This window comes from Corvus brachyrhynchos, unplaced genomic scaffold (assembly GCF_000691975.1).
Source record: "Corvus brachyrhynchos isolate BGI_N302 unplaced genomic scaffold, ASM69197v1 scaffold31, whole genome shotgun sequence".
NCBI classification, from domain to species: domain Eukaryota; kingdom Metazoa; phylum Chordata; class Aves; order Passeriformes; family Corvidae; genus Corvus; species Corvus brachyrhynchos.
This window is the reverse complement of record NW_008236196.1, coordinates 856664-883733: the sequence shown is the minus strand read 5'-3', so window position 1 is coordinate 883733 and position 27070 is coordinate 856664. Positions and strand designations below refer to the sequence as shown.

At 39.2% G+C, this 27070-nt stretch overlaps 2 protein-coding genes across 2 annotated transcripts in view; one reads left to right on the top strand and one right to left on the bottom strand.

The window, feature by feature from the left end:
- PRKD3 (protein kinase D3) overlaps nucleotides 1-19882 on the top strand; it is a 41958-nt gene extending 22076 nt beyond the window's left edge. The window contains exons 9-19 of the mRNA XM_008639834.2: nucleotides 1418-1541; nucleotides 4227-4304; nucleotides 5964-6240; nucleotides 9465-9517; nucleotides 9897-9969; nucleotides 12879-12985; nucleotides 13531-13692; nucleotides 14150-14248; nucleotides 15055-15322; nucleotides 16223-16308; nucleotides 16971-19882. Of these exons, the coding sequence (XP_008638056.1) occupies nucleotides 1418-1541; nucleotides 4227-4304; nucleotides 5964-6240; nucleotides 9465-9517; nucleotides 9897-9969; nucleotides 12879-12985; nucleotides 13531-13692; nucleotides 14150-14248; nucleotides 15055-15322; nucleotides 16223-16308; nucleotides 16971-17144 (1501 nt within the window). The 3' untranslated portion in view covers nucleotides 17145-19882. The remainder of the gene's footprint in view (nucleotides 1-1417; nucleotides 1542-4226; nucleotides 4305-5963; nucleotides 6241-9464; nucleotides 9518-9896; nucleotides 9970-12878; nucleotides 12986-13530; nucleotides 13693-14149; nucleotides 14249-15054; nucleotides 15323-16222; nucleotides 16309-16970) is intronic.
- A 182-nt stretch (nucleotides 19883-20064) lies between these two features.
- Nucleotides 20065-27070, bottom strand: part of NDUFAF7 (NADH:ubiquinone oxidoreductase complex assembly factor 7) — a 7555-nt gene continuing 549 nt past the window's right edge. Inside the window, exons 2-9 of the mRNA XM_017739881.1 lie at nucleotides 26930-27065; nucleotides 25435-25545; nucleotides 23780-23990; nucleotides 23230-23288; nucleotides 22387-22500; nucleotides 21430-21573; nucleotides 20946-21119; nucleotides 20065-20572 (exon numbers count right to left, since the gene is read on the bottom strand). Coding sequence (XP_017595370.1) covers nucleotides 20360-20572; nucleotides 20946-21119; nucleotides 21430-21573; nucleotides 22387-22500; nucleotides 23230-23288; nucleotides 23780-23990; nucleotides 25435-25545; nucleotides 26930-27065 — 1162 coding nt within the window. The 3' untranslated portion in view covers nucleotides 20065-20359. The remainder of the gene's footprint in view (nucleotides 20573-20945; nucleotides 21120-21429; nucleotides 21574-22386; nucleotides 22501-23229; nucleotides 23289-23779; nucleotides 23991-25434; nucleotides 25546-26929; nucleotides 27066-27070) is intronic.

The window sequence follows — 27070 nt, the reverse complement described above, 5'->3', positions numbered from 1 at the left end:
TTTTTTTTTTTTTTTTTTTTTTTTTATTTTAGCTTGAAAATACTTTGTAAAGTTCACTTGCCTCAAGAAAATCTGAAACATAGATTAAAGGAATATAGTCTCTTCTAATTGGAAAATGTGTTATGCTATGACTTTTATTGAAGAAATACAACTAGATTATCAAAGCAGGATAAAACTTACAGTTTAACAAGGCTAATGTATGGTTAAGGTCTCTGTGACTTGAGCCTAATTTAGTTACTGTTATATATGTGTGGATTTAAAAGGTATTAGTTGAGATATTTTAATATTGGCATCACAGCCTACATGCATGTTAGGCAATAGTTTGTTTTATTTATCTTGAAAGTGATTTTTCTGAAATCTTTTATCCAGTAACTGTTAACATAGTTCCTTAAATCAAATTTGATCTTTTTATTTTATCTATTATTTTGAGTAGTGTCATCCCGATTTTCTTAGTCATTCTTAATAAGATAAGTGCGGTTGTGTTCAGTCAAGCTAAACGTCACCATAGCTCAGGGCTTAATAGCAAATTTGTGAGGGAGAGCATATAATGATACCTCCCAACTATCAGTGATTTATAGCTCAAGGATCTCCTGAAAGGGAAGTAACATCCACCTTTAAGTAGGATTTTTCCATTTATTTCTAATTGGATTTGAAGCAATTCAGGTTTTCGGCATGACAGCATCCTGTAGCCAATTCTATGGTGTAACTGCGTGCCATGTTAAAGCGTCCTTACGTTTTTGTTTTGAAACTACCTCATGTTGTTGTGTGTTTACAAATGTGTCTCTTAGTGCTGCATGTAGAGCTCTGGTGTTAGGCAGGCACCTCAGTGGTTGGCTTCATCTTCAGTGCTATTAAAACCTGTATGTTTAATTAGTGGCTGTCTCAGAATATTAGAGATTATGAAACCCTTGTCTGAAGGACAGTTAATATACCTGAGCATTGATAGAATTTTCTAGTGCAGTTGTGATTTGAATTAACACACCCCTGTTTGTATTTTCATAACTTTAAAGTTTGCTTTGATAGGGACCTTCACTAACAACAATATTAAGAAGCAGTTTAATCAACTTACAAGAAGAAATGATGGTTATGCTGATGTTAATTATATTTCTATGGTGTCAAATAGCATAAAAGATCAGCAGTCTCAGCAAATTGTTTTGAGAGGATGATTTCTGTAAGTGTCCTCACTCCAGTGTGTTTCTTCTCTGTTCCTTAGAATAATTTGAGTACTGCAATACTTGCCTTAGGAGAGCTATTAGGAGCTCTGATGCCTTATTAATTTCATCAATCAACTAAATCTGTATGGGAAGAAAAGGTGTCTGTTCCTGAAAATTATGGGCTAAGTGTGTAAAATGGATATAATTGCAGTACTGTTGTATTTTAACTTGTTACAGATTAAACTCTTGTATCTTCTTTTTAGTCCCTCAACAAGCAATAATATTCCTCTCATGCGAGTTGTACAGTCAATCAAACACACAAAGAGGAAGAGCAGTACAATGGTGAAAGAAGGATGGATGGTCCACTATACTAGTAGAGACAACCTGGTCAGTTACTTTAATTTCTTCCTAAATTATTTCTCTAAAATAGTGTATTTTATTTCTGATTTACAGTACCATTTGAAAGAACTTAGCTGTGATGTCCATTATAAAGAAATCTGGTTCAAGGGAGAAACTCTATTTTATTCAAAATACTTCATGTGGTGATTGAATAGTACTTTTCCTGCTCCCCTTTAAGAAGGAAAAGCATCTCTACATTGTCTCAAATGAATTGCATGTGTAGTATTTCAGCTTTCTTGAGAAGGTAACTTGTAATAATTCGCTTGTGTCTTCTTTCTCTTGAGTAGTTGAACTAAATGCTTGTGTCTCTTTTTCTATTCTACTACATGAAAAGGTGGAAATCTTAAAATTATGGGTAACAACAACATGGTTGACAGTATTATTCTAATGATCTAGATGTTTGTAAATAGTTAGGTGTAGATATGGGTAGCCAGTGCTACCAATAATGAGCTCTTAATTGAGTAGGCAAGCTACTTGATTTTGTGTATTGAGGAGGAAGACAGGGAAAAATAACAGGGTTCCTTAGTATTGTCTGATGGGAGGAAGTGAATCCTCTTGGTTTTTGGTAGATGAATGAAAAGGATGAAGTTATGAAGTTCCCAGATTTCGTGGAGAACATTATGGCACATTGAGACTGTCCATGAAAGGCAGCAGAAATACTTTTGCATTCTTTGTCTCTGTGGCATCTGATTGAAGGAGACAGAGATTTAGAGAAGCAAAGTTATTCAAGTTCTGCTGAAATCAAGTTAAGGGGTGATAATAGTCAGCTCAGGTTACTGTAATATTTCACTTTTTGTGATTGTCAGCTAAACTGACTGCTGTAAATGGTCTTTCTGAAACTGTCTTAAAAACCACTTCTTTAAGGTTCAGTTTTCTAATACCTGGATGTATTTATCACAATCCAAAATAAGTATCTGGCATATTTTAGATGTGGTTATAGCCAAGACTATGTAAAAGTTACGACTATCATCAGCTGGCTCTGGAAAAACTAAGGCCAGGTAGCAGAAAAATGTGAATAGTTCTAGCAGAACTGTTCAGGGCAGGCCTGGTATTCAGCTCTGACTTAAACTTTCAGTACAACCAGTATGTTTTTCCATGGACTTTTTTTTTGAACTTCCCCTTAGAACAGTGATCTGATGGAACACCTTTGCTTAGTTTGATTTTCTTCATCTGTCAGTATGGCTGCTACCTTGATGACATCAACTGAAAAAGGCCAGTCATCTGACCCAAAGCAAGGTACCTCCAGCCAAACAAGATCTCACAGGGCTTCCTAATGGGAGGAGACTTCCGTATTGGGCATTACAACATCAGCAATTTCCCTTGACCCTTCCGTTCTCAGCAGTGTCAGGCTGTTTCCTATTCCTGAAACAACTGGGCTTCCTATCAGTTCCAGACAGGTTCATTTTAACAGCAGGATCTGTATGCTTCTTGTGCTCCCTGGATAACAAGATATTTCACCCTTTATAATGAGAAGTTTCTGTGTCATCATCTCTACTCTTTTTCTGACCGTGGTCCCATCCTTTCTCAGAGTAGGGTATGGGGCAGATTTTGAATCCCTGAGTAAGTTACCAGCCTGTTCCTTAATTCCTCTCCTCCAAAGTCTTTCCTGATTCATGATTTAATAAAGAGCATATATATGTCCGAAGGACGGGTTTACCCTTTTGGTTTCACCCATTGTCCCAGTGCTGTCTGGTAATTCTTTTTAGTTAAATCCATTCATGAGCCAGCTTTATTTGTCTAACTCCTATAGGTAGTCTTAGCTTCCTCCTGAGTGAACTGATTTAAGCTCTGCCTAAATATGAAAAAAACCACAACCTTTGCTTTTAATATGACAAAGTTTATAAAACATAAATGTAATAGAATAATATTTCAAACTTTTTCATCCTAACTTAGAGTCAAGGGTCTTGGATTTTTGTCCCAGAAGAATGGAAGTGGTTTTCTAACTATATGAGCATGGTGCAAGCAAAGTATCTTAGATTCACAGAGCCGTATTAACTTTCTAAAAGCGTCTTAGTTTTGAGGAATATTCTTCTGCTTAAATTACAAGCCAGTTATATGCAACAGTTAATCCATGTTACTTTTTGTTGGGGAAGATTTCTTGTTGGTGGATACTTCCAGCAAATGGCTATTGAGTCTGTCTTGGGTTTTTTTTCCCCCCACAAGGTACTTTTTCCATTTGAATCTTATAATGTGTTTGTGTTGGCCACTGTGTGCTTTTGACCACCTAGGTTCTGTATTGACAAAAGAATTAAGGACTTGTTAGGCTTGCTCAGTGCTTGAACCTGTGCAGTGTTGGTATGAGGGCACAGAGGGAGAAAGCATGACTCCCACAGTTGTTACTGAATTTAAATAACTCAGATTTTGTGAGAATATGCACCTGCAGTAAAACATGTCTAGTAACTGTTTTTTCCTGTATGAGGTAACTCCCGTTGTCACTGCTTTTACTGCAAGGTAAGTGATATTTTTGCTAGCTTGTGGAAGTAATTTTTGAGCTTCTTCTTTAACAAAGTCTTTATTCCCAAAGTTTATTTTTTCATTTCTGTAGTCTAAGATGCAACTGTAGATTAATTGAATGATTATCATAGTAATTTAAAGCATTTCTTATTTAAATAATGAGATAGCAGAAAACATGAGAGGTTTATTCCTTATGTAATTGTACTATGCATTTTTTAGAGAAAAAGACATTACTGGAGACTGGACAGCAAATGCCTCACACTATTTCAAAATGAATCTGGAACAAAGTATTACAAGGTAATTAATGATGAATAATAATTATGTTGATTTATTCAGTGCTTTATAGATATGAAATCTACTTGTGAGCTGTTTATGTATTATCTCCATTTTCCCATCTCTTTTTGAATCAAAACTGTGACCAGGTTAATTGTTGCCCAAAGCCTGTAAGTGAGAAGGACCAAGACTAACTCTGAGAAGTTGCTTGCAGCTCCTGCTCTAGCTTGCAGCTCCTGCTCTAATTCCCTTGAGTATGTCTCTCCTTACATTTTGCATGTACTGTTCTCCAGAATTATTTGGCATATTAAGCTTTCCTCAAAATTACCAGAGAATTTCTTTGGCCACCAGTTGAATGAAGGCTTGGATTTTTGTGTTCTCTGAGTAGTGACTGAAAGTTTGCATGCTTATGTGTTTTATTTCAAGGTTCCTCAAATCAAATTATTCCCTACTGTACAATTGAAAGTTTCAAGCAAGATTTACAGGAAAATTTACCGTGTAGCCTGATGTTTATATAAATGAAGCTTAGTGTATTGTTCATGTAGTATTGTGTTCAGTGGTGGAATATTCAGAAAATGCAGAATATTCAGAATTTGTAAACAGGACTTTTCCCTTTCTTGTCTTATACCTTTAGGTGGGGGTCCAAATCTTGCAGCTTCTTCCTTTATAACATCTCTAAGATCAAGCCTTTTCTCTGTACACCCAGCTAAACTTGCCCAGATCCTTTTCATCCCTATCTTGACCAATGCAGTCTCTTCTCAGACCTCTCTGATACTTGTATTGCCCTGTGCATTCAAAACACAGCTGGTAAAATATGTTCCTTGCTTGTTGCTCTGTTACGTCAGTGCTTTTAGTCCTTTGACTTGCCCCTTCGCATCCGTTGTTTTAACTGCTTAGATCTGATTGTTTGTCTTTGCTGTTGGAGTAATTCACAGTTTTTGCCTTTACATTTATTTACTCTTCATCTCAATCAGCTGCTGTCTCTTGTCCCTCTAATGCCAGCCTGGTGTTCACCTGCTTGTTCACTGCTCTTGCAAGTGACATGCACCTGCATGCCTTCCCATGGATGTGAAATGTCCTCCAGCTAGCATGAACTTGAAACCATTTCTTCCTTCAGATCTGTTCTGTAATACTCTTGTACCATGGTCTTAAACTGACCAGGTAGAGGATAATATCTGTATGCAGATAATATCAGATAATATCTGTATGAAAGAGGATCTTTACCCAGAACTATTCTGATGCACAAAGCAGTGCTTATTGACTAGCTTGTATAACTGCATCCTCTCCTTAATGTTACTGTCTCACTTTTTCCCCCTCATGCTCTTCTCTGCCTAAGCTGTATAAACTGCAAGGGGAAGATGGTCATTCTGTTGTGCATTGTTTACACATGCAATGGGCGTGTGTCTCATGATGAATATAAATGTAGTGTGAGTAGAAAATGTAGTTGTATGGAGACAGCTGTGGTGGGCCTGAAAGTCTGTCTAGGCTTGTATATAGAAATTCAGAAAACTGGGTGGGCAATGATCATGCACAGTTTAAATTTATTTATGAAGCTTGGTGTCTTGGTTTTGTTTTTTTTGATTGATTTGATTTGGTTTCTTTGCAACGCTTGAAGTTATGAGTGTTAGTTTATAAAAATATTATGTGCATTTTCATTTTTTAATCTTTAATATCTTTCTTCAGGAGATTCCACTTTCAGAAATTCTCCAGGTGACTCAGCCTCGAGATTTTTCAAACGTGGTGCAGGGCAGCAACCCCTACTGTTTTGAGATCATCACTGACACGATGGTGTACTTTGTTGGCGAGAACAATGGCAGCACTCATCACAGTCCAGTTCTTGCTGCCTCCGGAGTTGGACTTGACGTAGCTCAGGGCTGGGAGAAAGCCATTCGCCAGGCCTTGATGCCAGTCACTCCTCAAGCTAGCGTTTGCACTGCTGCAGGACAAGGAAAAGATCACAGTAAGCAGGCAGACAAGGCACTATTCATATGCTGAAGCTGCTGATGGTAGTGATTCCTTTTGGAAAAGTGCTTATTTAGAGTGAAGTATTGTCTCTTGATTATCTGCTGAATTGGGTCCATAATTTTCCATGAGTCTCTAAAAAGTGACCCTCAGGTTTGTGGAGGGTAGGCAAATCCTTTAATCTGTTGTAGCAAAAAGTAGTAAAAAACCAGATTTACAATATGAATGCAGAAGGCAGAGTTTTATTGTAGGAGCACTAAGAGCACACACATGGATGTAAAAAGGGAGCATAGATTAGATATTTCTAATATACATAACTAATTAAATATATTCAGATTGTTTACATACACTTGGAAGGAACTGAATTTGGATGCCTTTTGATGTTAGCATCTATATATATATGTATATTGTAAAAATTCTGTGAGATGTCAGTGGCTAAGGAGAAGAAAAGGAGTTAGTGTTGCAATGTAAATACCATCCGTGATGGAAGAAACTTTTCTGAGCTGTGCATAGTTATAAGAAGTACCCTAGTCTTCGTTTTATGCACCTGCCCTCCCTTTTTTCCTCTGGCATAGGATCACACTCATTATCAAGGCTCCACTAAACTTACATATTGTGTTCTTTCTTTTCAGACATCTCCTTGTTCCTTGCAACAACATTCATTCTCATTCTGTACTGAGATTTATGCTTTCACTCTTTAGTTTCCTTTCGAATTCCTACTCTTTAATCTCCTTGTAGTAAAATTTTCTTTTGCAGGAGATTCTGAGATCAGTTTCTCTGTCTCTGATATCTGGCTACTCTGTACCAGCAGCAGTTAAGAACATGTAGGAGCTAGTCTGAGGTAAAGGCACTTTCTGGAAATGCAGCAATGGTCTAAAATAGTAAATTATGAAATGGCAGTACTGGTACTGGTATTCAATTACAGTGAAGAAACATATCTGTAGGATGGTGCCGCATACCTGGCTTTATACATACATAAAATGCCACTTTTGAAATGGAATTTTTAGTTTCATATATATATATATACATACACACACACGCTTCCTTCATTTTCTGGCTCCTAAGGCTTACTGTTGCTGACAGACTTGCAAAGACAGTTGATTTTTCCAAAACAAGTATTTTTTCAGATATAAAAAATAACATTTCATTGACACTGGTAGGGATTACAACTACAGCAGTAAATGCCGAGGGGAAGTATTTTAGTATGTTTAGGATTGTAGGAGTATAAGAAACTACTGTGAGTCAGGGAGTGGCATTCACATATTTTTAGACAACTCAGGTTGGTTTTAAAACTCTCAGAAGACCAAAAAATGTCTGTTCATCCCTCTTCTTCCTACACTTTGTGAATCATGAAATGTATCTCCAGAGCCTTTAAGGTAATTCGATTTTAGTTAAAAAAAGAAGTCCCCAAAGTCTCAAATACATACTTTTAAATGAAAAGACCAAAAGGAGGAGGGAGACATTGCTAGTGCTTGAAATACTTGCAGCAGCAGGGAATTTGTAGCGTCAGTGTCCACAAGACACTATCTAGTTATTTTATTCCACATTCTTGCCAGAGGTAGTTAGAAATGAGGATGTTCTTCCAGTCTGAGCCATAGCAAAGAATCCTGTGTAACCATGGTAAAATGAGAGAGAAAGTAAGCTGTTTACCTGGTGTAGATTATGTATTGAGTTGTGGCATTACTAATTTCTTAGGAAGTGACTACTTCTTAGAAGTGACTACTTCTCAGCACTTTTGCACATTTCAGACGCTAGAAAAATGGATTTATTTGGAAGGAATAACTCACTCCTTACCTCTCAGTTATTTTGTGTTCTGTAGCCATCTGTGGAGAAGGGTTCAGTGTGTTCTGTAAAACACTTTCAAAAACTGTATCTTCGTTTTCTAGTTACCTTGCTGCAGTTTTTGTTGACGTTAGGGATTTTTTGTCTGACTTCTTTATTGTTTTCTGTTGTTTTCTGTACGGTTACTTCGATACAGACCTGGCTATAGTCAATAATCAGTATGCATAAACATGTTCATATTTCAGATGCAGAATTCAGAGTGTCTTTGAGAATTAGCATCTGTTCCTATCTTGTCTGTAAATTCCGTCTTTGAGATAAAGCACAGGTGGCAAAAATGAAATACAGATGTCTTCTTTTTTATCTAAAATTGTGTTTTTAAAGTGCAAGGCCCTTCTTAGGATGATGAAGGCTCTTTTCAAAGTGCTAGTAAATCTATAATGTCTTTTCTATCTACCTAGTGTATAATTCATTCTTTTTTTCTTTAAGTTATAATAATATCACAGAATTGCTGGGGTTGGAAGGGACCTCTGGAGATCATCCAGTCCAACCCCACTGACAGTTCAGAGTCACACAGAGCAGGTTACACAGGAGCACATCCAGGTGGGCCTAGAATGTCTCCAGAGAGAGAGACCCCAACATCAAGTGATAGGTGTCTGTTAGTCTAAGATGCTTTACTTTGGTCTTGGAATTCAAAGGAGAAGGGTGTTTTCTACCTTCCTTGGTATATCTCTTCTTGCCTATGCATCAGTGTTTTCCTGTAATGAAAAATTCATGTCAATGGCTGCTTCAGACTGAAGAATTCTAATTCTTTATCTGATACTTTTACTTGGAAATTATACTTCCTGAATGTGCCCTTATATTCCAAGGATTGATATGCTTTTGTAGTTTATCCATGAAACAAAGATTTTTTTAATATTATGGGCTTTATTGTTTTTTTATTTATCAGTTCTTCTGTTACTTGCTTTCTTTGATATGTTTCCTTTTCTTATGCATTAATTCTGTATATCTTAGTGCCATGGAAGATAAGAAGCCACATTCATTTGGCTATGAGGGATCTACCCGCTCCTCTTGCCTGTATTTTTCTTTATTGCTACCAGAAATCATTATTCTTTAATGAACTATGATACAATTGCTATTGCTTTTGGTTTTCCAGCTGTCTATTGTATACACACTTGTATTGTTCTACTATTTTTGTTATCAGGGATAGGAGAAAAAAAGACAAGCAATCCCAGCAAAACTCCCAGAGTTATTTATCTAATCAATCTGTAAAATGAGTTTCAGGTTACCAAGGTTCTGCAGAACAACAGTAAAAATCATTTCACCAATACTGGGTTAGAAGTCAGTAAGGGGTTTTTGTTGATTTTCATTTTTTCTCATCTTTTTACTAGAAAAAGCCTGCCCTTTCTATTTACTTACTTGGCTTTATCTTCTTTATTGCAGAAGAGTTGTCTCTAAGCATCTCTGTTTCAAATTGCCAGGTCCAGGAGAATGTGGTGAGTCATGTGCATTGTATTATAGTGGTATTTATTTATCTGAGTATTATAAAGTAGTTGATAGTAACAGTGTCTGGATGAGAAAGCAACACCAGAGCACTGTAGGTAAAGAAGTCCATGTTATAAGCAGGAAGTAACTTACTTACCTACCATGGCTGTTAGTTTTTATGAATATATGTCCCTGCTTACGGTGCAGCTCATTGGATCCTCTTCAGAAAAAGCTTGTTGTGTTTTCCCACTCCATTCAGTGTAATGATGGTACCTTTTACAGAGTTTGATTAATGCCAAATATAATTACAGCCTAGCCAGTAATAACTAATTCCATCCTGAACATTTTAACGACTCCTGATATTTGTGATTTCTTTTTCTCATGCATTAGGATATCAGCTCTGTGTACCAAATATTTGCTGATGAGGTGCTGGGTTCTGGTCAGTTTGGAATTGTATATGGAGGTAAATTGCATTGTGTTCCATTATGCATTTATTAAGGTAGAATGTCTCCTTGATAAAATTACCCTTTTCATGTTTACTTAGCTGCATCTAGAATGTCTAGGTGAAGTTCATCTTGTTAAAAGTTTTATTTTGCTGCACGTCTCTGCAGTTTTACATACAGTATTTCTTAAAATTCTTGCATTTACAGTTTTGCATTGGCATCATAATCAGTTTAGACTATGCATTGTATTTTGACCACTGTTAAATACAAAGCAATCCAATTTGGCCATGTTTAATGATTTTTTTTATATTGCAAATTCTAACACTGTTGTTTGTGTTACACAGTATTAGAAGTCATATATTTGCTGTCAGTTATACTTGTTTTGAATGACACCTGAGAGATGTGGCCAAAAACAATTAGAAAAACATATAGTTTATGGTTTGACAGTATGGATGCAAACATAGTATTGATGTATTTTATGCAAACAAATTTCTGTCAGCAGGGTAAAGTAGAAAGAGGTATTCTTTGTCAAGAGTCTTAGTCCTAGGTTTCAAGTCTAGTATTTTAAAACCTTCTGTTACAGCATATAACTTGTTTTTAGTATGTAATCACAAAAAAAGAAGAAATACTAGAAATGCATATGAACTCTGTTTCTATCTCTCTCTTTTTTGTTTTTAATCTTGTTTATTTCTCAAGTGTTGAGAAAGCCACAGACCATAAATCTGGAAAGAAAGAAAAAGTCATAAGTAATGATTTACAAGTGGTAATCTTTCTGTTTCTGTCATGTTTTCTTTCTAATCAGGAAGTATTGTAGCTATGATTTTTCTGTGTGCCAATTGTGTAGTAAGATACTTTATTACTTCTAAACTGCTTGGTGGAAATACAGTTTGGTCTGGTTTTACATCACTCTTGAAAGAGGTCAGGTTTTTTGCTCCCTCTGTATTTCTTAAAGCAGAGTGCGAATCAAAGTGTGCTCCCTCTCTTATGAATATAAATGAACAAATGCAGACACTTATTTTAATGGTTGGCTTTTATTTTTCCTAAATTGCCTTGTAAATAAATCTCAGCTTGGTATTTTGCATGATTCAGTGCTTACAAGTGCTTGTAAGCATAATAAAAAATTATAAAAAACTTTTATAATTTTTTTTTTTTTTACTGAATGAGGGCTTAAAATATATAGGATATGCATACTTCTTAAGATAAAATCACAAGCTGAAAGAGTATGAAAAGACAATGTAAAAGACTATGGTTTTGCTGCCTCTGCACACTGCTTAATTTTTGCTAGTATTTGGGGAGATTAGCTCTGGTAACTTCTGATACTGGCTTATCCCCACCTGTGTAGTCTTACTGAAATAATGGTGACAGTTAATGGTAGAATTAAGTTGCTTTCATTGTTGTGGGGTTTGGATTGGGTTTTTCTTTTATGTTGTATTTTTTGTGTCCCCTATTCTTGAGAAACATTTCCAAATTGTAAATCAAAAGTTATAAGATACAGATATCCCACTCCTGCATCAGTGAGAACAGTTTCCCTCTGCTTTTCCTGTTTTGATTAGTTTGAAAGATCTGAAAAAGGGAGTCAGAAAAAGCTATTTTTGACATTTTCTTACTGATGTAAAACTTGCACTAAAAACTGGCTGGTTGTGTTTTGTTTAATAAAAGGAATTTTCAAGCTGCTTTTCTGTTACTCTTCATGGACAATTTTTAGCTGTAGTCTAGCTTCCGTAGTTAGGTGTTTTGTTAGATGAGTTGGTTTACTTATCATTCCTTAGCAGTCTAGTAGCATTTGCATAGTGTTTTGCATCTAGTTTGTAATTGATTGTATTTCTGCTACATTTCAGTATAATTTCCTTCATCTGGTGGAGATAAGCCCTTTAGTCATGATGGTGTCAAAGGCAGGTGCAGTAGTTGCTTGGCAGAGCAGCCTGTGGAGCAGTTCCTGTGCCCTGCCTAAGCCCTGGCCACCAGTGCTGACCACAGAGCAGCAGGGGAGGCTGGCTGGTGGCTACTGAGGTGTACCTGGGCTCCCCACAGCAGTGCTGGTAGACCCTTCTGTGCCACTTGCACTGTAGCTGTGTGTGTTGTCCCTTTTCCTCAAATGGCATCCAAACCCTTCGCTGAGCAGATAATGACACTTTTCTTTGGTGTAGACTTACTGTTCTGTAGTACTTCAGTATTAAATGTCTTAGGTTTCCAAGGTCTTGCAGTGTGTGTGTGTGATCCTATTAACCTCTCTGATGTGACTGAAAGAAACCAGTTCAGCAGCTGTGAAGAAGCTGGGGAAGCATTAACAGCTCCTCACCTAGCCCTTGATACAGCCTCCCTGCATATTGCAAAATGCTTCTCATGCAGCTGATGCAGGTTGCAGCAAGAAATAATATGTGGTGCTGTCAGCATGGTGTTTTTCTTACCACCATCTTTTAGAGCTTTTTCATCACAGCAAACTGCCCAGGGTGTGAAATGTGTTGCTGTTCTTTGGGGCACCTAATTACTCTCATGTTCCCGTAGAGTATTAGGTGTGTAATTTCCTGTGCATGTGGAGCCCGTGAAACCACTGGAGTGGGTTTTTAGATCTGTCTTCACTTTGGCCTTGAATTGTTGTTTTTACAGGAGAAGCAATATGCTATGGAGTAGTTATTACTTGCTCATGTGCAAATCCCTTGCATGAGCAAAACCTTCACCCAATACATCTAATGTCTGTGTGTGTACCTGACAGCAGAGTGGTAACTGGTTTAAATTTAAACTACAGAATTCCTGTGGAGGCTGATCACTTCTTTTACTCCTATACTATTTGCAATTCTAGATATAAATATGGTAATATTGTACACTTGACAGAATATACTTGTTTCCCCAAAAATGAATTTCTGCTGTAATATTTTATAGCTATGAATTGCTTCTACCTCTTGATGGCTCACACTGACTTTCTGTTTAGGAAAACACAGGAAGACTGGAAGAGATGTGGCTATCAAAGTCATTGACAAGATGAGGTTTCCAACTAAACAGGAAAGTCAGCTTCGTAATGAAGTAGCCATTCTCCAGGTATGAAAGCGTTTTTGGATCATGCTGGAGTTTTGTCTTAAATAAACCATTAAGGAGTTTTTGTATTGTGTGTAAGTGCTCTGAATTGATTTTTAAATTTACGTCTGTGATTTCTGAGTACTGTTGTAAGAGGGAATCTTAGAAGAGCAGGAATTCCTGACTACTTGATAGAGTTGATAACTTGGGGTGATACCTACCCCCCTGTAGGGGATACACCAAACATAGGTACTTTGGCTCCATGTTGTCTCCCTCAGTATTATTTTCTGCTGTTTTCCACTACTGGCTCCTCAGTCTTTGAGTATTACTCTTATACTTGGTAGCTTGAGTACAGAACATGTATCAGCTGTGAAATTAATCATTATAGCTAATTTGTATCAAACCAATTATCCTTAGTAGTTGGCATATTTCATGGTTTGACATTTATTTCAAGCTTGTTTCTTCCCACAGATTTTTTTTTTCACCTCTAACTCTCCACCTAACTGTGCTTTGATTTGTGGGCAACGTTTCTGTGAAATTCAAGATGTACCTATGCTACTTTATTTTAGAATTTGCATCATCCTGGGATCGTGAACCTGGAATGTATGTTTGAAACCCCAGAACGGGTCTTTGTTGTGATGGAAAAGCTGCATGGAGATATGCTAGAGATGATTCTTTCCAGTGAGAAAAGTCGACTTCCAGAACGAATAACTAAGTTCATGGTCACTCAGGTGGGCATTCAGTTCCTCTGCTTTTAGAGGAAAGGCTAGATATGGGTTTTGTAATTAGGAGAATTTGGAGAAGAGGTTTTCTGTATTGTTATTTGAAGAGACAATGTAGAGAGCTGCACATCTAATGAAAGTTGAATAAACAAGAAAAGAACTTTGAATGTTAATTATGTTAATTTTTTTGACCCTTCTTTCCCAAGACATAACATTATGGACATCTAAAGATGAATGTCAAAACAGTAAGCATTTGAAAAGACAGAGGTGGGGGGGGAAGGGTGGGGAAAATAAACCCCATTGTTTTCAAGTCTTGGCAGGCTGGAAAAAACAGTGCTTGCACAGTATACATGGGTTAGTTCTTGAGGACTATGTTGATAAAAATTGCTGTATTGGTTAGTGTGCGTGTCTTTTGACACTTCTGATCTGCTTGAATGTGTTCTGAAAATGTTCTTTCATTTTGTAGATACTTGTTGCTTTGAGGAATTTACACTTCAAGAATATTGTGCACTGTGATTTAAAACCAGAAAATGTACTACTAGCATCAGCAGAACCATTCCCTCAAGTGAGTGAAGATTAAACAATACTTTTTATTACTATTCATTGGGGCTTTTTTTTAAAGCAATATCGACGTTGCTGCTTAAAAAGTGACCTCTTGTGGGATTTCCAGCTGACTTACTCTAGAATTACTTGAACTGCATGTTTTGTAGTTGTCTTCTTTTTTTCCCTTCTCCCATTAAGTGCCTTTAGTGCATTGCTCTTTCTTATACCCTGAGGAGGGCTTATTGACTTGGGGTTATGTGTTGGACTTGATCTGAATCCTTTTATGTCCACAAGTGCCTGCTGTGTTCAAGCCAAGGAACTGTTGCAGAACCATGAAGATTTGAGCATCGGTGCATGTGCCAGCTGTTAATGCTTTTGACCGGGATATTCTCTCAAGAGCTGGCTGGGTCTGAGTTCAAGCTAAAACTCAGTGTTTGATTTCTGTGTACTGAAGCCTCCAGCTTCTGGAATACAATTATGAGGGATGTGATTTGGCTGGGATTCATGTGCATTTTAAATTTTGGTTCTGTACCTTGTGAGAGTGAGGATTCCCCTCTGAAAATGAGCTGGGTTTGGAATCAAGATCTTATGTCCGTATTTGCACACTTGTGGCCACGTGATACACAAACTGCCTCAGACCCAAGTCTGTGCAAGGCCAGTTCAGGTCTTGATCTGAAGCATGGCTGACCTGCATGTTGCAAACCCAGCAACCTAAAACCTTAACTGACTGGCGTACATGGGGTCTTGTGTCTGCTTTAAGTGATGGCAGAAAGGGTGTGAAGTCAAGCAGAGATTTCTCAGTTTAAAAATGTGTTGTTGCTTCTGCAGGTGAAGCTGTGTGATTTTGGCTTTGCACGCATCATTGGTGAGAAGTCTTTCCGGCGCTCTGTGGTGGGGACTCCTGCGTACCTCGCCCCTGAAGTGCTCAGGAGCAAAGGCTACAACCGCTCCCTAGACATGTGGTCAGTAGGAGTTATTGTCTATGTGAGCCTCAGTGGTACATTCCCATTTAATGAAGATGAGGATATCAATGACCAGATTCAAAATGCAGCATTTATGTACCCACCAAACCCTTGGAAGGAAATTTCTAGTGAAGGTAAAGAAATTAATTTTCTCTATTAGAATGTCTGTGTATGTAGATAACACATTCAAATGCTTAAACCTCAAGGTTCATTTAGAAAGGAGTGTGAAAATTATTGATAGTTTGAGTTTAGTAGACTATGCCAAAGTGGATAAATAAGAGCTAAGTATATCTGTGAAAGATAAACTGTGAAATATAATGCTTTAGCTAATTTTCAGGGCAGGAGAGTCAGGAGATTTAGCAAGAAAAATGAATTTCATGCATGACAAATGGGATGGGTAATCTGACACTTCCCAGAAGTCCCAAGGAAAAGTTAACTAATGTGTGGGTATTTCCTGAATGCTGGCTTATTTTAGCCAAACTATAATCACAGAAACGGTTCAAAGTTGAATCTGGAATTTTAGTTTTGTACATTAGCAAGCATGGATTTAAATGTCAGGTCTGAACAACCCAGAAGTTTACAAGGCTGGTCTCTAGAGCTCTCCACTGCCAGCTTTGGTTATATGTTGTTACCATGTTTGGTTAATACATGATTAACACACGGGTAGATGTGGAAGGACGTATACAAAAGTATACAATAGTGGGAGTACCCACGTCGTTGTGGAACACAGGCTTATGCGCAAGCTTTTTAGGCACATCTGAAAATCACTAAAATCAGTAGGGAAAAAGATTAATGAATAACACAGTATAAAGCTTTTAGTGTTTCCATCAAAAGTAGGGGGAACTTACCCCACCCCTATTTTGTAGCCTCATTTAACATAAGCAAAGCTAAATATAAAATTCAAGAGCTTGGTTAAATTTAAAGTTCAGTGTAGAATACACTCACACATAGAAAATAAATTTCTACTGTAGCATGTGAATGATGATAGAGGTGATTAATATTTAAAAAACATAATTTTTGTTCTTCTTTGTCAGCCATTGATTTAATAAACAATTTGCTTCAAGTGAAGATGAGAAAACGATTCAGTGTTGACAAATCCCTTAGTCACCCATGGTTACAGGTAAACTTTTTCACTGTGTTTATTAAGGGTGAATAATTTTTTTGGCTGAAATCCTTCAGAGGCTTATGAAAACTGCAGCTATCACATTCTGTTAACAAGCATTCATGAAGGCTTGAGTATTTCTGGTTATAGCTTTTCATTTGATGTGCTCCAGGATTCTGCCCATCTGTTAATGGCTTCTTTCCTCAAGGGAAACTTGTCTTACTGTCTTCCCACCTTTTCCCTTCTGTCTGACAGCAGTATGGGTTTGCTGTTCTGGTTTCCCCCCTGACTGTGGGCAGTGATGAATGCATGGAGCCCTGTGAAATCAGCACAAACACTGTTTGTTCAGTGCTGAAGTAGACACACAACCTGGTGTGTGCCATAACTTGTAGTTGGTTTAGAACAGGTTTGTTTGGAATGGAGTTTATATGATGCTTTGATAACCTTAGATACTAGCCTATTTAATTTTGAACTATTCTTTGTGGACAGTGTTGGGGCAATTTGTGGGAGGGTGTTTGTGTTTGGTTTTCTTTTTTTTTCCTTTTTTTTTTAACAGATCTTGTTGGTTTTATCTTGTGGCTATTCACACTAAAAATGGAGAGAAACTGCAGAATTTGTCTGTGGAAATGTAGTGCTGCTGTTTCTTAAAACTGCTTCCTTAAATCTCTTTTACTCCTTAGGATTACCAGACTTGGCTTGACCTCAGAGAATTTGAAACGCGCATTGGAGAGCGTTACATTACCCACGAGAGCGACGATGCACGCTGGAAAGAACACGCTTACGAACACAACCTCGAGTACCCACAGCACTTCATTATGGCTCCTAATCCAGATGACATGGAAGAAGACCCTTGATTTGTTCATTATGCTAAATTGCAGCAAAGGAGGATACTCCAGGCAGAAACTGAAGATAAGTTTTGAAGCAGCTATTGCTCTTTCCAAATGCTGTACACATAGTTTGGTGTGTAAAGCCCAGAGGATCCTACATTGCCATGGCAACAGACTGTCATCTGACAAGCTTTTCTCCATCCCTGACTTTAACTATGAGTAGTTACTGGACAGTGGGATAAGCCCTGTTGGGGAACATTTCACCGAGCTGGGTGGCTACAGAGCCGTTACAGAGATGTAGTGTGTACAGATTGAATAGTTTGTGTTTTTCAAGGGTTTTTGTTTTTTTCATAGCCTACACAGTAAGAGTTTTGTAGTAGTTTTCTAATCTCTTTTTACTAGGCCATAGAGGACTGTTTTCTGTTACTTAGATACATCTCCTGTTTCTTAAACTGTGGATGGTGAAGAGACTCTGTAAAGAAATCAGTACAGATTACCTTGGCTAAAGCAAAACAGGGTGGTTTAGTTGAATACAGCTTCACAGATGAAGGAATAATTTGCTGCTGTTAAGACAGTTAAGTATGTGTGTCCTGGCCCTAACTGAACTTTTTCCAGATACCAACAACAACAAAAAAAGAAAACCCCATAACTTCTTACATTCCTCTTGAAATGCTGGCTGACAATCTAAGGAGATGACAATCAAAACTGTGCTAGGCCTTTATTTTGTCTGTTAAAAAAAGCAATAAGCCACAACAGCGCACTGCTGTGAAAGGCTGGCATGTCATTGATACACGCCAAAGGCATTTTGCCTTAAAACTACACAAGTAATGCACAGAGAGCACACAAGAGTTGATGTAGCATATCCTTTTCACTCTGGAAAACCAGCTTCTAGCAGAAGGATGTGGAAAAATAGGGAAAAATACATGCAGCTTTCTTCTGTCATTTTGAGTAATAAGATTTTTAAATTTTTAATATTTTCTAATTTTTTTAAGGTTCCCTGGGCTTACATCAGGAGTAGTTTGTAGCCTGCTAGCTTGTATGTTAACTCTGCTCAAAACCTAGAAGTAACAGTGGATACCACATCACCTGTTGCTTCTGCCAGGGCAGCTGGATTGTAGGAGAAAGGACTTTGCCTTCCCACGTTAACCTGCAGCCCCTCCCATCCTGTTTACTGTGGTCAGAACTATTTGATCTGAATGAAGAGTCCAAAACCAACTCCTAACTTAGTTTTCTCTGTGCCTCAGTTGAAGGATTCCCAACCGCTAATCAAACTTGTGGCACAATAGAGAGGAATCAGCCGTGTTCTTTGGAAAGAATTCCCTTGGACAGTTCAAGTTCATGGTATTTTAAAGAAGTTTGAGGCCATGAATTCTTCCAAATGGAAGGATTTTGGTTTTGGTCCTATAGTAAAAAATGAAAAAGGTGAAATCCTTTTTTTGTGGGATAACAGCGTTGTGTTGCTGGAGGGTGCTGGAAGGCTGTATGCATCCCTGGTGTGCCAAGCTGCTTAACTGGAGCTTAGTTGGAAATATTTCTAAAATACTGATACAGGCTTGAACTGCAAAGGCAGTGAGAGGCTTTGGGATATCTCCTCTCTCCTACAAAGATTTTCTTTTTTGTTTGTATGTAGATAAGTAGCTTTTCCTACTGTTGTTATTCAGGTAAGGAAACAGGTGAGCAGCTTTTTAAGTTGTTAGATATATTTAAAATGTTACATGGTTAGTTCAGGGCTGGCAGCTGCTTGCAGTAGCAGTGACCGGGCAGTGGTCAGTGGCAGTTGCAGAAGGATTGCCCACAGGCAGGTTTGGGTCTTTAACCCATCTTTTCTTTTCCATTGCCCTTTATCCATGTGCCGCTGCGTTTTGTAGGTGTCTGTGTTGGCAAAGGTTGAGCTCTGGCTTCTTAACCCTGTTAAGGGAGGGTTTCAGGACTGATTCATGAGAGAGGCACTGCTTTTCATCTCTGGAACCAGAGCGTGACGGTCACCTCTGACACTGGTAGTTTGGTATCTGCCCACTCTTGGCAAGGGAAGTAGTGCTGTGTTTCAACTTCACTGCTCAAGTGACCACATTTCAGTGAAGCCATTGCTATATTCCATCCTACCTGTACTAATGTAGATGCAGTTTGGTTTTAAACTTCAGATTTTATACTTGACCTGTCACTTCAGGTTTACCTGTGGGTTTGTTGTTTCTGGTGTTCGTGTTTGTGAGGAAATAAAGCAGCTCAGTCACTTGAAAAAGCACAACAGGAATAGAGAAAGGAGGGGACAGTAATGAAGTAGAAGGCCTGGCTTTTGTCTCTCCCCATGAGGTCTGCTCTGCTTCAAAATATTATGTGAGCTATTTATTCTTCAAGTTGTATTAAAATAAAAATAATGCTGTTGGCCTTTGGAGGAGATTGCCTGGTGATATATGCAGACTTATGGGGCCAGACAATAGAAGCCACAAGCAACTAACTAGTAGTCAAGAAACCAAAAAAAATCAGACTTACATTATGAGTAAAGTTCCTAGAGTAGTAAAAATAGCTGAGTTTTTTATTCCCTTTACTGCAGACTTTGACAGCAGTAGGTTACAGTGTTTAATGCCCTTACCCCTAGATGAATTAAGTTGCGTTCATTCAAGCAATAGTGCTATGGTGATGCTAGAAAAAAGCTCATGTAAAATTTATAGCCTCAAAATGACACTGTCAAGTACTTTTATATTTTTATACATCCCATTGTTTGTAAATATCCTCTGATAAGCTTGAAAATAAAATTTATTTCCCTATCAGACTCGTTCTTTTTATTTACATGAATTCTCTCTCCTATCAAATGTTCCTAGGAGTAAATGGTTCTATACTTTCTTGTTTGTGGATCTGTCAGATGTGTCCTGCTGTGGAAATTCTGCTGGCAGGAACTCCTTTTACATGCATCCTGTCACTATTCTCTTTATAAAAATATCTTCAGAGATGTCAAGGCATCTTGATTTTATTCAAGTACCAAAGCTTGAATACATTTAAAGACTCCTTAGTGCATCTGTTTGTTACTGACAAGTTTTGATTCCACTAGTAAGTATTTCACTCAGTTCTATCATAAGACCCCCAAACCATTGTTCATTCTGCTCTGCTCTGTGTGTGCTTGTTTTTGTACGTGCAGTGTTTTATTTCCACTCAAACTGCTTTGAGCAGGTCAGTCAAGAGGTTTAGTGTGCTGCACCAGACCTACTCTGAAACAGCCATCACACATTTTACAATAGTATCTGAAATTACTTTAGTAACAGTTCATTAAATCCAGCAACAGGTGGTAGGGGAGACTTTGATTCTGGCTTATCCTTCTTGTCAGGATGTACAAGTCTCTGGTGAGGCAGCAGGGCAAAAAAATTAAAACAGTCCCCCATCTTCTCGGGATTCATCAGCATATCATAGCTGTGAAGTAACTGCTCACGAGTTGCTGTGTCACCTGAATTCTGCAAGAGCACCTGGAAAAAAAAAAAGCACGTTGTAGTCCTTCCTGGATTCCTATAAATTCCTGCATACCTGCAATCCCTTCTTGCATCCTTTTCACTTAATCTAACAGTGCTGTGATGGTTGGTAGAACTGGTGAGATCACTGGTGGTGGTCCACAGCCCATACATTGATGCAAGTTTTGCATTAAATGCTCCTAAATATAATATGATCAGTTTCAGGGATCTGGAGTAACTTACATCTACAGAAGCAGCTTTCTATCTCGCACCTACATGTTATTTTGAACAACTTCATTTTAAAACCAAAGATTTTTACAAAAGCTCTTGTGCTGTCTAAGAGTATTGCCTGTGGATTGGAAGAGTTCCTGTGCCTGTGAGCACTCTGTACCTGCAGTCGGAGGTCAATGCCCATGTTCTTTAAAAACTCCCGCTGTTTGATGGGGCCTAACGTAGCTGTTCTTCCCTGTGCCATCTTTCGAAGATAGCTGAAATCAACATCTGCTGTCAGGTCTGCTGTACCTGGAGCCCTCAGCACATTGTGAAGTTTGTGATTCCGGAAACCCTGAAAATGAAATTGGAAGATTACAGTCAGCTGTAGTCCAGCCATCACAGCTGGGGCCAGCAAAAACTAAGTTGTGCATTTGAGGGGTGAGAATAGCAAATTATACATGGAAAATTTGACATAAATGTAGCAAGAGCTCAGATTACCCTTTCCATCTGACAGAAACCCCTCTGGGTACTGATTAAACAGGAATTATTCAGTTTTATGCAGTTTTTGCTATTATGTCCACCCATGAACTTTGTCTTACAAGAACCTGATGATCAAAGATAACAGAGTCTTTTGGCTTATTGCTACAGGGCAAACACCTTACCCGGAAAGTGTCAGTTTTGGTTCCATCGTGGCCATAATCTGCAACCAGAGCAGCCCCACCATCCTTCTCTATCCGAGAGGCAAGCCTCTGAACAATGACACCAGCCTCAGGACACACTTCCACGTGGTCTCTTGTTTCTTCTGGCTAGTGCAGAGTTCAAAGACCAGAACACCTGTATTAGCAGACAAGCACAGGGCAAGTATCCCTCACACTTGATGTCTTGGGGCTGTTGCTTTGCTGGGACACACAGGTATAGGAGGCGCATTCTAGGCTATCTGTACTAGCTTGAGCTAGTTTTTGCAATCACTCATTCTCAATTAGGATTTTCTGAGTGCTGGATTTCAGTCATCTCTTCGATAACCTGTAGTCAAGTGAAAATTTTTCTACCGAGAATATCTGTATTAGGTGAAACTTCCTTACTGTGGTACTGAAAGAACAAAAACAGTGCTTCAGCTGTGTACACCCTTCAGAGAGGCCTTCCTGTGTGAGACTTTGTAGCTGGGTTTAATCTCCCGTACTTAATTTTGTAGCTTTGAGTATCCAGTGAACTTCAGGAAGAAACCAATCACAGCCACGTCCCACTGAAGGTCAGCCTGGCACAGAAGCAGGCAGCTGCCCTGAGTACCCTGCAGCAGGCTGAGAGCCTGGCTGGGGCAGGGCCACTCTCTGGCTGGTGATGCCACACACACAGTGCAGAACTCTGCCTGTCACTTGCTGCCTCAATTTGCTCTCTGAGACATTTTGTGTGTTCAAGCTCCTATTTTGCAAAGTTTGATACACGTGGTAATTTCTATGCTGTAGTTTCACAGCATATGAAATTAAATGCTTGTGGAAATTTTAAGCTCCATTTATAGACTGAGAGCCTTCCTCTTGCTGACAGGGTAACTGAGAAGTGCTAAGTGTACTTGAAAGAGTCAGTAAAGGTGTAAGGACGACCTGTAGTAGGCATAACCTCACCTGAATAAAGTTTTGTGTCGCAGGGGTCCTGGATGGTGACAGGACAAACCGCAGCTGGTCAGGAACTTCTGGATCAATATCGACCAACACCTCACGCCAGCCTTTCTCCGTTCGCTGTTTAACGAGCCCAGAGTACTCGTTTAACTCTCCAACAGGTACCACAGTACCTCCTTTTTTTGGTTGAACTAACATGTCAAGCCTTTTCACAAATGTTTTAGGAACACAATACATTATTAACAACTATGACTCATTCCTATTTAATTCCAGTAACTGCCTTTGAAAAAGCTTGTGGTGAAGTCTCAGCTGCAGAGCCAACAAATGTAGGTTTCATTATTCTTAAAAGGAATGAGTGATGCTCTGAAGAAAGATGCTGCCTCTTCTATTGACAGGGCAACATTTGACTTATCCAAAGAATAGATTTCATTCTAGCAGTAATTTTCATAAACTAATTAGCTTCTTCTGAATCATAATTAGCCTCTATTTTGCTACTCTCATTAGTATTCAAATGAAAGCCCTTCAGTCTTTTGTTATTAGTATTACAGAAAATCATGTGGAAATTAAAAGCTGCATTAATGTAGCATAAGAAATTAAAAAATCCCAAAACCTTGAGATTTCTCTCAGCAGAAAGAAATCTTTAGCTTTCTTCAAGTTTTTCCATTCAAGAACAATTACTAATTTTACAGTTATCAGCTGAATTAAGCCTTATTTGTCCAAATTCAGTTAGAATTATTTCATCACCAGAGACAGGGCATGTGTCTGGCTTGGCACCTTAATTCTGTTCTTCCTCAAAGAGAAAAGGTGTTTAAGCAGATGGTCACAATTACAATAATAATCTTGCTATACCTGAAACTTATGTATTGGCAGGGCATCAAAGAACTCATGTGCTAGGTAAAAGCTGTAACCTGTGGGAAGGTAAAAAAAGAATGCATTAAATTATTAACGCTTCCAGAGCAGCTTCCAGTTTAAAATATTTTTATGCTTTTTAATGAATTAAACTAGTTAATGTGGTTGTGAAAAAATTATAATTACTTCCAGCTTGGACACATCAAAGGCACCATTCCTACAGCTAGCTCTAGCTTCCAGTCCATGAATTTTAGATCACTATCTCATGAAAGGAGATTCAGGCAAAGCCAGTGAAAGTTTTTTTTTCCCCAGAAAAGAAAAAGTCAGAATATAGGAAATTGGGTAGCTATCCCCAAATGAAGGTAGGCAGAATAGGTAGCAGTGATGAAAATGAACCAACATCCTGCCTCAGACTCACGCAAGTAAGAACAAATACGTATATGACTACTTTTCTGTCCAGTGTGAAGGCTTGCAGAGATGCCCTCTGCTATCAAAAGCTGTCAGTGAGGGAAGAGCACCATCCCTTTAACGAGGCATTCAAGCTCCTTACCTGGTGGCACATCTTGAATGTCTCTGTACCAAAAAATGGGAATTCCAGTCTTGCTAACGCCTTTCATGTAAGCAGACTTGTCCTCAGCGTTTGGCTGTACCTTCCCTCCTGTCAGCATCATTGCTTGGATCTCACTGAGTTTGGGGCTCACTTCTACCAGATGAACAGAGACATCACATTTACTAAGAACAGAGGCGAGCTGATTGAAGACCTATAAAGGCAGATGAATTCTATTAGGCACAGTCTTGTGCTGTGTACATTAAAGGTTTAAGTACTAACCTCTCTTCTCACTATTTACAGTCAAGATAAAAGGTTTAGTTGGCTTTAATAACAAAACAATCTCAGTGAGAGAGACTGCATTTTGCTCCTTTGGTAGGAAGTGGGATTTTCTTCATAAATCTTAATAAAAGCTGCTATGTTTCTAGTAAAATTGCAAAACCCAGCACACATTTCATGGCTCTAAGGGCAACAATATGAAATGCTAATTTGGAATAGTAGTAGCAGGTCCTCTAAGACCTGCAGAAGGTCTATCATTGGGAGAGAAATGGTTCGGTTTTCCCAGGCACCTTAAACAAATGTTTGATATCCCACATTTACTTTTTTCATTAACATATGTAAATAGAATAAAAGTTCTTATGTGGTGCTAAATCCCATTAGCAATCTGTTTATGAGTCAGCAGCATTTTAATTAAGACAGCCATGCAAGCATGACTGAGCACAAAGGGTTAACTCAAAAGAAATAAGCCCCTGAAATCCCCAAAGGAATTAACTCAATTTCATTCCTGTGTTATTGTCCTTCCAGCTTCTGTTCCTTGCACTAAGGATCCATCCCAGTTGCACATAGCAACACCTTCCTAGATGGTTTTCAGTTTGGATAATGTTTTCCTACACAGAAATAATTAAGAAGGGAATATTCCTGCCCTCCCCTTCTATCCAGTGGTGTTTGGAAGGTCACGGGTGTGTCTGCACAGTGTGCACACGCTGGCCCCTGTTCTGCTTTCACCTGAGAGCCCTGGTCCCAGAAACTCATCTATTCTGATTAGAGTCTGAGCTGCCAACCTGACTGAAGTGATCGGGTTACTAGGGAAAGGTAAACCCTGACAGCAAAACACCATCCCTTCAGATTTCACTGTGGCTATGGTGATGCCATGAAGATTTTTGCCTTTTCTTTTATACCCCTGTTATACCTTTTTACAACTTCTGTATTCCTAGTGCTTTTTGCCTACATTCTTGGACTTGTTTGTCAAGCTAAGAGACCAAACATTTTAGAAGCTTCGTAGCTAGGGATCAGTGTGCCCCAGACCCCAAGGTCCTCTCCAGAACACATTCTGTAAACCAAGATAGAACCATCCAGGGGAAGGTTCCTTGGGGAGGGGGGCTCACTTGAGCCTCTCATTGGGGAATCTTTGATAGATATGCTAATTAGAAAAGCCTATAATGTTATACCCAATGTTGGGGGGGGAGACAGAGATAGACTTGGCGGGGTGCATCTCGATGCATATGACCTGGACGTGTACACCTAAGGATCCTTAAAATAAATACCAAGGTAAAATCCCTTTTCCCCTTCTAACCGTGTATGACTCTTGATTTTAAGACCAGGAAAAGGCATCAATGGACTATAGCCAGAAACAAAGAATGTGAGTAGTTTTCACCTACCCGCAATATGTCGTCGGTAAGGGTGCCCCTCCCTGGGCCCAGCTCCACCAGCTGGAAGGTGTTTGGTTTGCCCATGGCCATCCATTCACTAATGTACCATATTCCTATTAACTGTCAGTGAGAAACAACACAGAGGTTACAGCAGTAACTTCAGCACTTGTGGAAAATCGTATCTGCCTTCTGTCTGATAATAACTAAGGTAACATGGTGACACTCTGTCTCCATATTTTAAAATTAAGAATTATGATACATAACTTCACATTCTTAAGTATTAAAACTGTTGACCGATTGCTGTCAGCCCAACAGAAGCAACTCTCCATCAGTAAATGTGGGGACTCTGTTCTGGCTGGAGCAAGAACTTTTACTTAAGGCTCAAATGCAGATCAGTGCTGAAGTGCCTCTGGACAACTGTTCTTCCTGACAATGAATTTACCAAAGCATCACTGAGAACAGAATTTAGCCACTCTTCACTGCTGGAAATGATACACAAACCAGAATGAGCCAGATCAAACTCTGGAGATTTTTTTTGAGGGGAGTTTTCACACTGGAAAACCACCATAACTCTTTTTATTTATAAGCAAGTTCTGTATGAAAGTGTTACTAAGCACAGATGGTGTTTCAGACTACACACATGAAAGGGCTTTCAGAAAAACAAAACACTCCTTCCTCCCTCAAAATCAGTTTTTCCCTCGGAAAATAACTTGAATCTTATCATTGCTACTCAAGTATTTTGACATTGGTAAGGTATCTGAACACTGGCATGGAAATCACAGAATCCTAGAATAGGTAAGGTTGGGAGGCACCACACTGGGCCATTTGGACCAACCTCCCTGCTCAATCAGAGTCATCCCAGAGCACATGGCACAGGATTGTGTTCAGATGGTTCTTTAATGTCTCTGGTGAGGGAGACTCCACAACCTCTCTGGGCAATCTGTACCAGTGCGTGGACACCTGCCCAGTAAAGAAGTTCTTCCTCATGTTCAGGTGGAGCTTCCTGTGCATCAGTTTCTGCCCATTGCCTCCTGTCCTATTGCTGGGCACCACTGAGCAGAGCCTGGCTCCATCCTCTTGGCACCTCCCTTCAGATACTCACAGACATTGATGAGGTCCCCTCTCAGTGTCTCTTCCTGAGGCTGGACAGGCCCAGCTCCCTCAGCCTTTCCTCATAAGAGAGATGCTCCAGTCCCTTAATCATCTTTGTTACCCTCCACTGGAGCTGCTCCAGGAGCTCCACGTCTCTCTTGTCCTGAGGAGCCCAGAGCTGGACACAGCACTCCAGATGTGCCTCACCAGGGCTGAGCAGAGGGGCAGGATCACCTCCCTTGACCTGCTGCCAATGCTCTTCCTGCTGCACCCCAGGATTCCATTGGCCTTCTTGGCCACAAGGGCTCACTGCTGGCTCATGGACAGCTTGTTGTCCACCAGGATCCTAGCCAGCCCCCCGTAGATAAAGTGAAAAAAAAAAAATTACTTAAGATGCAAGGAACTGCATTACCTCTCCGAACACCTGACTTATTTCAGGCGAGGTGATGAAGTCCCCGCTCTCGCCGACGCCGCCGCGGCGGGTGTAGTAACCCTGCGGGAGGGAAGCGGGCACAGGGGCCGGGAGCGCGGTGAGCGGCGGGGCCGAGGCACG